At 49.8% G+C, this 12,338-nt stretch overlaps 1 protein-coding gene across 1 annotated transcript; it reads left to right on the top strand.

Moving 5' to 3' along the window:
* Window positions 1–4,863: 4,863 nt before the first annotated feature.
* On the top strand, window positions 4,864–5,190 carry FOXG_22507 (uncharacterized protein; the record flags this gene model as incomplete). Its single annotated transcript, XM_018402916.1, has 1 exon — window positions 4,864–5,190. The coding sequence occupies exon 1, from the start codon at window positions 5,092–5,094 to the stop codon at window positions 5,188–5,190; it is 99 nt and encodes a 32-aa protein (XP_018257324.1). The 5' UTR covers window positions 4,864–5,091.
* Between the last annotated feature and the right edge of the window lie 7,148 nt (window positions 5,191–12,338).

The following is a 12,338-nucleotide window of genomic DNA, read 5'->3' on the forward strand; positions in this document are numbered from 1 at the left end:
CGAACCCGCTGACGGGTGACGGGCTTGAGAAATACAGCACCTTTTGTGCCATTGGTATGCTGGATGGTGAAGGAAGCGGGGTATCCTGTACCTAGCTAGCTCAGCACGTCTTTTGCTCCAGTAGGAGATTTGGCTTCGTTACAGCCACCCAGACGAAAAATACACATACATACATACATACATACATACATACATGCTCATTTGGCAAACGGTTTGCGGCTCCTGTAAAGTTACTCAACTTAGCTAATATGAATTCTAAAGGTTGGCACGGGCTCTCGTGTGAGAAACGCACTGCATTTTGCGTTTCTGTTAAACGTGCCCATACTGGAAGTGCGACGCATTTCCACTCTACATGCTTGAGTAGGTGCACAAGCCTCCCTCAGGCCGTACGATATAGGAAATGCACCGCACTGAGCCTTGGGATGACTTATTGTCGATAAGCATGCTTTGTCAATAACGAGCGCCATTCGCTAAACCATGGAGAGAGGAAAGAGAGGATGAAAGGTAACGCGGTACATCTCGCCCCCAGCGACTGGTCCATGATCTGTCCAACGTCTAGACTGTGACTCGGAACTTCTCCACGGAAACCCGGACCTACAGCTCCCTTCGTCAGCGATTAAACAATGTTGTTTATATTGCGCAGTAGTGCTGAGTGAGACATATATTTATTAAACTTGATTGTTGCTTATTGAAATGCGAGTTCTTATCAGGTTAATGTCTCTAGATGATTTTATCTAGGCCTTTGAACTCTAAATCTAGGACTTTCAGACTAACAGTCTGAATCCTGCAGAGAAGGAGAATTTCCGGATTTTCCAACAACAAACCCACCAACACAACCGCTTTTAGAAGGTAGGTGTGGTAATCTTGTATTAGCTCCAAACGCCAATCCTTGTCACAACTGGTCGCCGGATGTTGCTTCGAGGAGAGCTGAGGATCTCCCTGTTTTAGATGTTAATGCTGGGTAATGGAATAGTGATGCCTCGTCATAAGGTAGGAACTGACATCTTCCATCATTAAACAATGTTTCAGGTAGTTCTGTGCTAGGTCTCTCATATCTGTTGGGTCCTGCAGTCTTTCAAGCTTGATGCAGTAGTGTATAGCTGTGCTGGCACACAAGTTGGCAACGCGGCTAGCGTACCGTTGTGTCGAGATTGGTGTGGTAGCCACTGTTCAGTAGCATAAACAGCTTATACTGGTCTCGCCCAAGATTTCGCAAAAGGTTCTGCATCTTAAATTAGTCTGTGATAATCGCCAGATTTCATCAGGTCTGCTATCCCGATCCGTGGCTAGCTGTGTGCGAACTTCTTCCTGATCTGCCAATGCTCCGTATCAGGTTGCCTGCCCCCACTCACCCCCCCAATATAATTAAGCCAAACCAACACTGAGCCGTCGGGCCTACCTAACTTGCCAAGCCGAGAGTGTCGAGAGTTGGCAGAGAGCAATTGTGGGATTGAAGAACCTTCACCCCGCTTTGCAAGGTTTGGGGCACCAACTGCCTAGGAAAGTAAAGGGGACAATTCTAGTCTCTCGTACAAGTGAGCGAGTGTTCTATGGCCAAAGAACAGGCAAGAAGGCACCGACATGATAAGAGCGAGGGGCACAGTTTCCCTTTATCTGACTCCACGATTACATGCGATGATGTTGCCACTACTACGTTCTGTTGGTTCCCCCCTGCTCATCGGTTGGTGAAGACATCATTGGTGGTTGGCGGTTCTTATGTGATTTCTCATACGACAGGCAACAAGTAACAGCATACCTTGTTGATCGACTAAAGAGTGCGAAATTGACTTTCGCGCCCACTGAAACGGCGTCGCCATGAAATTTTGAAAGTCTTAACCAATAGCTTTTGATTGAGCAGATAAGCAAAGAACCACAGCCAGGCTCAAAAAACTCACACTCCAGGCTAAAATCTTCTTCTGTTTCATTTTACCTCACTCAGTTTCTCAGGGGAAGTTTTAAGGGAACTGGACTTGTTCCTTTTGACCCAGAAAGTGTAGTCTCAAAGCTTGATGTGCAGCTACGGACTCCAACGCCTGCCGAGGAGGAAGCAGGCTAGGCTCAACCTTGGACTTCAAAGACCCCAAAGACAATTATTGAGGCTGAATCGCCGTCTGAATACCTTGAAAGGCGAATTAGAAGGCATCAAAGCAGCTCTCCAGAGTCAATTTTAGAAGCACTAAAGTCTGTTTCGAACAGGAAGAAAGGCAGTTATGCATGAGATGGCTTGAAATAGGGCTGAGATCCAAGATCTTCGACAGGCGAATGAGATACTTAGCCGACGGCGCAGAGCAAAAAGAACCCCCCTACAGCATAGAGGGAAGATGACCGTAGAGGAAGGTCGGGATCTAACTGATGAGATGGATGTAGATACGCAGGTAGTAGCCGAATTGTCGAAAAGTGGTGGTCAAGGAAGGTTGGCGCGACCGGGGGTTCGGCGCTGTGGCGCATGCAGCAAGACCGGGCATAATGCAAGGACCTGTCAGGAATGTATTGGGGTTTCTGGAGAAGAGTATAGCAATTAGCATTAAATGATTAGATAGTTTATGGTGTTTTTATTGTGATTTTTATTTTTAAGGTGAAGATTTTGTAACACTTGCTTATCTGTAACACCCGCTTATCATCTACGTTATTTATTTACTCTGGTTTTACTTTTCTTAATCTCCTTATAATCAATCTCCTTGTAAACCTTCTTTTCTCTTTACTTCTCCCGCTCACAGCCGCTCTGGCAACTTACTCTACTTCTTTTGGTGGGTCTTCTCTCTGACCAATCACCTTCACCGCTTTCACTGAAATCCTCCTTCACTTGGCTCCCCACCGTCCCTCTGTCGACGCCATGTCACTCCCCCCGCCAACTATGCCGTAAGAGGTACTTCCACAAACGACAGGGGTTTCCACTTTCAGTGAAAGCGGGACGAACAATAAGGATGTAGTAAAAATGTACACTTTTCCGAGGTTGCAGTATCTTCGGTGCCAACATCTATCCAGGTATTCGATAGATCGGCTTTGGACCAGTCCAGAACGTGGTGAAGGTGATCAACGATCTTAGCACGACATTGCTGTAATGTTGGCAATTTTGCCTCCAGTTTGATGTTTTTCGCACTTAATACGATGAACATGCCGCGGATCATGGCAAGGTCAGACCGCTCAGAGCGTTGTCTCATGTCATACAATATTTGTTGTAAGTACTTTTGCGGAAGATAATGGTGCATGTCCATCTTACTATGAACTATTCTACTGCAAGCCTCCCTCTGACGACTGTATGCCTTACTCTCTACATTATCAAAAGAACGAGGATGGTGTTGAACTACATCAGGCGGACAGTAATGGCGGATAGCGGGTAGAAGGAGTTCGTTAATCCACATCCGTCTTTCATTTTTGGTCAAATACGTGGTCGTTCGACAGACGTGAGAAATCCCAGGAAAAAAGACATAAACTCCGAACTGAGGTGACTGCCGTCCGCTGCCCAGTCGGAGGTGGGGGATAATATGCAAGGGCGTTCCCTGATGGAAAACATGCATATTGCTTGCCAAATTCCTGGTAGGCGGTGAATAATACGATATATATAACAACAGGCTCAGACCGAACAGCAGTTCTATAAGCACCTGCGATACTTGTTCATCTCCCCTTGGTTCCTCGTTCCTAGTATGTCGCATAACTTGGCTCTTATTGCTCTAGTACTTACAATCTTCTTCAGAACTTTCTATAACATTCTCCTCGTCTTCATCTTCACATCTATCCTCGGAGTAGTTATGCAAAAGACGTCGCTGCATAAATCCACCTAAGGAGCTGTTCTTAGTTCTAGGCAAGGATAGCCATATATAAGGTAATTAGGTGTTAAGATTAGATAGTAATTTATAGTTCTATATTGCCTTAATAAACCGAGACTTCGAGATGGCTATAATCTTCTGTTTATCTTCTATAGTGCTAAAAATATCTTTATATAAACTGTTAATCCCTTAGTAACTAAGAAGATAAGGCCTGGCGCCTTAAGAGAATAATACTGCTGCAAAGGCAGCCAGTATATCTAGACTTCTCCTATAATATATCTTATCCTAACCTGTCCTTTTAATCCATAGTATCTACTTTTTAAATCTAAGAAGGTCTTCTTGGCTATTTATTCTAATGCCTCCTGATTCTATGTAGGTTAATGTATCTTTACCGAGCTTCAAAAGTCGTTCTTACTCTTTTATAGATATAAGATAAGCTTGGATAGCATCACTGGTCCGTATAACAAGACCGCCACAACTAATAATCTAATACCTTCGAGACTGGTTTGGCCCTGCTATCTATGCCTATAGCTAGACCTTATTATAAAACTTATCTAGCTCGCGCTTTTTAGGATACTTCCCTTAGAAATACTAAGTTAAAATATGGCGTATTAGGGATGAGAAGTTGGTGGTATAGAGTAGGCATTTCCGGCAGGTATACCCCTCGTAGATATGCAAGTTAGGATACTCTGAGCAGCTGGCTTTGGGGAGCAGCATAGCACTAGGATCACCTAGATATAACTAGCCCAGACCTTTAAGGAATTCGATTAAACCCTTGTGCTTATCGTATTTAATCTGGTGCTTTACTGTTAGGTGCATGGTAACAACAGACCCTTTTACAGATAGTGCATATCGACAGGTCGACCGGCAGCAAATCAACACCTTTGCATCTGGGTTGATGCGGAGAGCAAGTCGGTCGAGAACATCAAATCCAGGCGTTGAACATCTGTGAGGCCTCGATATCTCGGTTTTTAACAGCTACACCAAGGTCAGTATAGAATTGCTAAAGATCTTCAATATCTCCAGCTTCAAATCCTGCCCTTTCTCGGTCGAAAGCTCGAACTAACTTCTTCTGCAGCTGCGGATTATCGCGAAGAAACCGCCTGTACCATCCATCGCCAACAGGCCCTGCTGGAGGCGTTCGTGGTGCCCTCAAATCATTCGCTGCCTCTTCAATAAGTAGCTGATTACAGGGAAAACCTGCACTCTCGAGCCAAACGATATATGCGATCACGGCACGCTCTTCAGCCTCATCGAGATTCCTCGGCCGGCCGCGGCTGTTATCACTGAAGTCAGGTTTTCAGTATAGCTTCATTGACTCCAGATGACGACCAACAGCGCTCTTGGAGGCGCTGGATCTATCTGCAGCTTCTCTCACGGTGAGAGGCTTCCCTTCCTTAGTGTTACGGTGGCGGCGTTGTGAGAGCAAAATCGCACGTGCGGCCGCAACGGCAGGGTTGAGTCGATAAAGATCAGTCACAGTGACGGTGTATCAAATTAAGATACAAGATATGACCGAATAATACTTAGAAATATCTTTCAAAAGTTGGGTTTTTAGTGGTGAAATCAAGCAAATTCGGACTGAGCGGGGTATTCGGCTGTCCCAGATTTTTGCCGCCCACTCTATGAGTGGGGTTCCTTTTTAGTCAAACCCACGAGTAGTTTGTTTTGTGGCCGGTTCCGTCAGCAATAGGATACGGCAAGTAAAAAAGCGTTGATCAAGGACGCCAAGTGGAATAAATGCCGGCATGTGGTTTTTAGGTCTGATAGGATTATGTGAATAGGAGACACGGCATCAAAACACCCAAATTACATTTATTATAATTGAGTTTCTGGCGCATCCTTTTACAACACGAAAGATGCTTCCTATTTGCGGTGACAGGGAATCAGCGCCCGGGGTCCTTGGAAGTTGGAGAGGGCGCATAGACCAAATATTCTTGTATTGCGACCCAAATCTCCAAAAACCTGAAAGAGGAAGGTGCACGGGCCATTACCAGTGGTATTTGGTACAGTAGGGTTAGGGTTAGTTCGCCGACAGTAGCAGCATGTCCCCAGGGAACAAGTATCGTGTGATCTCTTGCCGTAAAGCAGAACTGTGAAGATAGGAGAACGAATAAATGTGCGCCACCATGGAGGTGGAGAGTCTACCCGAGTTGTTCCGTCGCAGGCAGGACCGGCCGACACTTCAATGCAAGCAAGCATGGGCATCCGGACATGGGCAGAAACTTAGGAGACGACGCCACTGGTTAAGGCACCCCGTACTTTTCAGAGGCCTGGTATTATAATAGAGAACTATTAGTAATAGTAAAATATTGTATTAATAATTTTTTTTAGTATAAATATAGCAACCCATTTTAGAGATATTTATTCAGCCGAAGGCTGACTCTACATTAATTCATAAGTTTTCCCGAGTAATGAGGGTTTGGTGCAGACAGGGATAAATAAGTTTCTCGGAATCTGATTGGTCCAGATTTTGTATGGCCAGCCGCGAAAGAACGCGCAACTGGCTGATGGCACCAAAAGAGTGGGGCCAATCGGTGCTGGCCCCTGAAAGGCTCACGCGGAGTGCCGGCAGCTTGCGTCCATTTGGAATTGTTTGTTTACTCAGTACTGTGCCAGTACCACGCGTTCAATTCATCTCCCCAATTCGACAGGTCTCGATATGGCCTCGTTGATTGAGTAATGGATATCGGTCTCAACCCCGAAGAGCTCTCTACTGATTTACTCTTCGTTGTTTGTGCTCGTTGTGGGGAGGAGAGACCGGAGAGTGCCTTCAGAGCAAAGAGGCAGTCTGCTGGGCAAACTAAGCAATGCATAGACTGCCGTAACCAGCGCGTTTCTCATGTAAGTTCTGCCTTCCTCGTCTATAAGTCTCTTAACCCTCATCAAATGAAGCATTCTAGATCCAAAGTCGTGCTCCAGACGCTGCGGAACATTGCACTTCGTCCATCCTCACCTGGCAGACCTGCCACGAAGAGAACCGAAGGAGATGCTGGCCTATCGCCTCCCAACGAGAGATCCGGAACCCAGCCTACATCGCCAGAGAAGCTACGGCAACTTCATACAGCTAGGAGTTTATTCGGAGAGTCAATTAGCCAGCCGCACGTAGTGCTAGGGACGCCAATTCCACCAACCCAACAAAGCTCGCGGCTCTTCCGGGCTCTAGCTCCGTCACCGCCTGTGCAGCCAACGACCCATCCACTCGTCTCACATTCTGATCCATCTACTCTTCGAAGCAGCACACCTGGTGTGGATTACCCTTACTTGGCCACCAGGTTCCACAAGGGGGGGAAGGACTCGCAAGATGATTCCTTGAAGGCTGGGGCGAGGGCCAAGCTGGCTGTTATCCAGCGCGACCATCGTTCACGACGCCGTGCAGGGGAGACTGTGTCACTGACTCCCACAATATCTCAACTTGGCTTCTTGGAAGATTTTGAGGGTCCTGGAGAAGGTATCCTTGTTCTGTGGCCCCAGTAGTTTGTTCAGGCTAACCACGGAACGTAGATGGGAGTCAAGATCAACTACGACCGAGTGGGTTTCTAGATGGGGATGGGATAATCAAGGAAGGGGATGACAGGGGACAGTTCTCTGAATCTGATATTGACGCCGATGACTATTTCAACTTGCTGCTTTCACCTGATCGACCACGGAGGTACCTCAAACAATTAGGGGTAGAGTCTGATTCCGATCTAGGGGACGAAGACGAGAACGACGATAATGATTGCGTGGATGGAAGCCCTCTTCGCCATCGCTTGCGGCAGCCTTCCGCACAGCTAAGGCGTGGTCGCCGTGGTCCTGCCCCTGGTACAGGAGGGCGGCCAAGAAAATCTCGAAGGCAAACTCGATCGTCGATGCCGCCACGGCGTATTCGGAGTCCAGTGATAATTCCACCTGAAGAATCGGCGGTCTTTCATGCGCAAGATCCGGTGTGGAATGGCGACCTTGAGGCTTGCGCCTTGACTGGTCGCGATAAGGCAATCCTCCGCGAGTTCTGGACAAAGCTGGACAATGACCAAATGCAGTTTTGCGGTCGATGCCGGGAGTGTTGGTTCCAGATGAAGATCGATTGCGATGGCATTTGTGCGCGTTGTTATCGAAAAGATGAGAAACGCCACCCCGACGAGCCGTACTTCTTCTCTGCGGATAATCAGCTCGACTTTGGCCCTGTACCGGCCCGGTTGCCCCAGCTTACGCCTACCGAAGAGTCTTTGATTGCTCGTGTTCACGTCCACGTGAACATTATGCTTGTGCGAGGGCAGCAGTACAAGTATCGGGGGCACGTAGTTCACTTTCTCCGTGAGGTTGGCTTAGTGTACAACCAGCTCCCGCTTCTGCCGCAGGAGTTGAACATTGTATTACTACGTCCTGCCAATACGTCGTCCCACGCAATTCTTAGTCGGCAATTCACCCGCCAGTTCCGTGTCCGCCGCCAGCCGGTTGTCATATGGCTAGACTACCTCCGGCGCCATCATCCTGGGTATCGATGCGTCGTCATCGACGAAGAGAGGCTAAATCAATTGCCCCAAGATGGCAATGTCCTGGATGCCATCCCCCAGAGTCAGGTGGAGGCTGCGGATGTTGGACCCGAGGAAGATCAGGAGGCAGAGCCTGACCTGGAGGACGAGGCTGCAGTGCCAGACATGTTGGCAAAGGACACGGAGCTCGATGCTCTGCGGTCTATTCTCGCCGGAGAGTCGGAAGCTGATTCAGAGCTTTCCACAAGCTTCCAGGCGCAGGCGCAACACGAGCTGCAGCTCCCGAATATACGACACACACCCATTAATGAGTTCAATCGCTCTCATGCCCTACTCTCCTTGGCGTTTCCCTGCCTCTTTCCTGACGGTAGAGCCGACTTTGTTGAACCTCGATTGCGCTCCATTGATTACAAGGATTACGTCGAGCACGCGATGCGCTGGCACGACGGGCGTTTTGCACGCCACCCGACCTTCCGCTTCGTCGCCTTCAACACGCTAATGCGGTCACAAGCACGTTCGCGGTCCAGATTCTTCGTGAAGCAACATGATGGGAGACAGCAGCCGCTGACGCGAGAGCAACTTATTCAGGCGCTGGAACACAGCGAGGACCCCGAGGCGCAGGCGCTGATCAACTCGATCACAAGGCATGCGGTGTCTATTCGCGGTACGCGTCCATTCTGGAACAAAAAGAGGCAGGACCTCGAGGCCTATGCCTATAACCTTGGTTGTCCTGGTGCATTCATCACGTTTAGCCCGGCAGATTTACACTGGCGGAGTCTCTACCAGCACATGCCCCAGTATGACGACTGGCTAGCCGCCACCGAGCCGGAGAGGATGGCTCTATCGCGCCGCCTATTGCGGCAGAACCCTCACATTGCTGCTTTCCACTTCTACCGCCGATACACCCTCTTTCGGGATATCGTGCTAAGTAAGAAGTTCAGCATCACAGATTACTGGGATCGGTACGAATGGCAAGGCCGTGGTAGCCCACACAACCACGGCCTGTACTGGATGGATAATTGTCCAGGGGCCGACATGGAGGACGAAGCGGCTCGTGATGTATTTGCACGCACATGGGGATTCCACGTCACTGCCATTAACCCTGAGCCGAGTAGGACTATGCCTCAGGGTGAGGGTAATCCCCTGAGCGTGGATCCCCTGAGCATAGAGATGACATTCCTGCGGCTCTCACAAATCGTCAACCGCTGCCAGCGCCACAAGTGCAATACCACGTACTGCTTGCGCGTGAGGAAGAGAACCGGTGATCTGGCGAGGGACATGGAAGGTGCCGCTGCGGATATCGAGGCGGCAAACGTTGCCAATCCAGAGAGGGAGTGTCGTTTTGACTTCCCTCGTGCCTTGCGGGAGCTGGCCGCAGTGATCAGGAAGGAAGGCAGGTCGTACTATGTCTTTGAGGCGGCCCGGAATGACAGCCTCATGAATAACTTCAATCCTGCGATTATCCTAGGCTGGCTAGCCAATATCGACATATCTCCTTGCACCAGCTTACAGGCGGTTATTACGTACGCTGCGAAGTATTGCAGTAAATCTGAGAAGAAGACCGAGTCTTTCGCCAGGCTTGCAGACCAGGTCTTGCCTCACACATCGCACGTTCAGCCCCTGTTGTCCTTCTCCTCTCGCCTGATGAACAAGCTGATTGCCGAGAGAGATTACTCGGCGCAGGAGATTTCCCATCTGCTGCTTAACATTCCGCTGCAAGAAGGCACCCGTATGGTTGTCACCGTGGACTGCCGTCCGTTGGAGCGACAGGCACGTTCGTATCGTGTGGACGGAGATGTCAACGAGGCCATCGGCAGCTACAGGAAATATCTAGAGAGAAAGGACCAGCATGAGGATATAACCTATCTCGAATACCTGCAATCGTACAATCTCAACACGTGGAGGAGACTCGCTGCTCACGCGAAGAAGAGAGTCCTGTCTTACTTCCCTCGATACAAGTCTATGGAGGCCTCTTCCCAGTTTAACGACTTCTGCCGTGTTAAATTGATGATGGTTCATCCACATCGCTCTCCAGAAGAGTTGCTCGTTGTGGGCGGGCAGCGGTTCGATTCCTTCACGGCTGCGTACATGCACTGCAGACAGCACCATGATACCCATGCGGACGATCATTATGGGGAACCAGATACAGATGAATTGACGGCAGAGGAGGATGAATTTGAGCTTGAGATCCATGAGGAGCCCATCGCGGAGGAGGACTGGCATGAACTCGCCCGCATGCTACCTGACCGCCCACTGGAGGAAGAGGACATCGACATCCTCGGCCGCCGAGACATTGACATCAATTACGATTGGACCCCTCGTGTTGGGCGGTATGCCGATGATGGCATTCTCAACAGCGACTACTGGAAGCAACGCAAAGCGGAAAACACCCTTGACCTTGATGTGGATGATCAGCCCTTGGAGGCTCGCGATTCCCTAAATCCAGAGCAGCGCATAGTATACGATACGGTGATGGGCCACTTCCTGACCCAGGATCCCTCTCAGTTGCTACTCCATGTGGATGGCGGAGGCGGCACTGGCAAGTCATACCTCATTAACCTGCTCTCCGCGCACCTCCAATCCGCGACAGGGGGGAGGGGGACACCTGTTTGGCGTGCTGCGCCAACGGGCGTCGCAGGAAACCAGATATCGGGCACTACCTTGCACTCCCTGTTACACCTCCCAATCAATAAGGACTTCAAGCCTCTATCTCCCGTTGATAAGACCCAGCTCCAGAAGAAGCTGAAGGATATCAAGTACCTCATCATCGATGAGAAGAGCATGCTAGGACTGCGTCAGCTATCGTGGATCGATGACCGTCTCCGCGAGGCGTTCCCGAACAGGAATGAGGAGTTCTTTGGCGGCCTGAACATCCTCTTGGTTGGTGACTTCTTCCAGCTTCCCCCTGTGCTACAGAAGCCGCTTTGTTACGACAAAGAGGTGCAGGGAGTAGAGATCAAGGGCAGGAACGCATATAGGCGCTTCGATAAATCAGTATTCTTGAAGGTTGTTCAGAGGCAGCGCGGCGACGACCAGGAGGCGTTTCGCACAGCTCTCGGGGAACTGCGGCTGCTCCAACTATCTATGGAGTCTTGGAAGCTCCTGTCCACCCGCGTGCAGGCAAAACTAGACGATCGAGAGGTCGCGAGGTTTTCCAGCGCCCTGCGAGTATACGCTACCAAAGATAGGGTGAACGAGTATAACCACTATCACCTCGACCGCCTCGGCCGGCCAGTCGTCCAGGTCAAAGCTAAGAACGTCGGCCCTGGTGCGGCTGCTGCCCCTGATGACAAGGCGGGCAACCTTGCGAAGCAGATCCCTATATGCATTGGCGCTCGTCTGATGCTGACGTCTAACCTTTGGCAGCCCGTTGGCCTCTGCAACGGCGCTCGCGGTACGGTTTACGACATCGGCTGGGCACCCGGGGCTGACCCCATCCAAGATCCTCCTTGTGTTATCATGATGGAGTTTGACAAGTACAACGGACCGGTGTTCCTGACCACCCCCGATGGCAAAAAGATTGTCCCAATTCTCCCAGTTGAGAGAGACTTTCTCATCGGAGCCACTCTCTGCGCTCGCACGCAGTTTCCCCTGATCGTATGCTACGCTATTACCGTGCACAAGTCACAAAGCATCACAGAAGATATGATCGTGACGGATCTCTCCTGCCGGGACTTTCAGACCGGTTTAAGCTACGTGGCTGTCTCTCGTGTAAAAACGCTTGAGGGTTTGATGTTAGATGCGCCATTTGATCGTAATCACCTGGTCTACGGGTCTCCCCCGGATGGCATGAAGATGAAGATGAGGGATCAGGAGCTTAGGAAACGACAGGTTCTTACACGGAGTCCTTACATGATATATAATACCAAGAATGGCCATGGCACTGGATCAGTACGTAGTAGTAGTAATAGCTTCCCGGCCCGCGGACACACGGCCTTCGGCTGAGGCTACCCCATGCGCCCCATCGCCGCTCCAATGTGCATGGGGTGGCGTAGTATTTTATTGTACAAATACGGGGGGCTGTACAAAAACTCCGTTGGCTGAGCAGCTCAACACACTCTGCCATTCTCTCCTGATTGAAGGTATCGCCAAAAAG

This window comes from Fusarium oxysporum, chromosome 14 (assembly GCF_000149955.1).
Source record: "Fusarium oxysporum f. sp. lycopersici 4287 chromosome 14, whole genome shotgun sequence".
Classification (NCBI taxonomy): domain Eukaryota; kingdom Fungi; phylum Ascomycota; class Sordariomycetes; order Hypocreales; family Nectriaceae; genus Fusarium; species Fusarium oxysporum.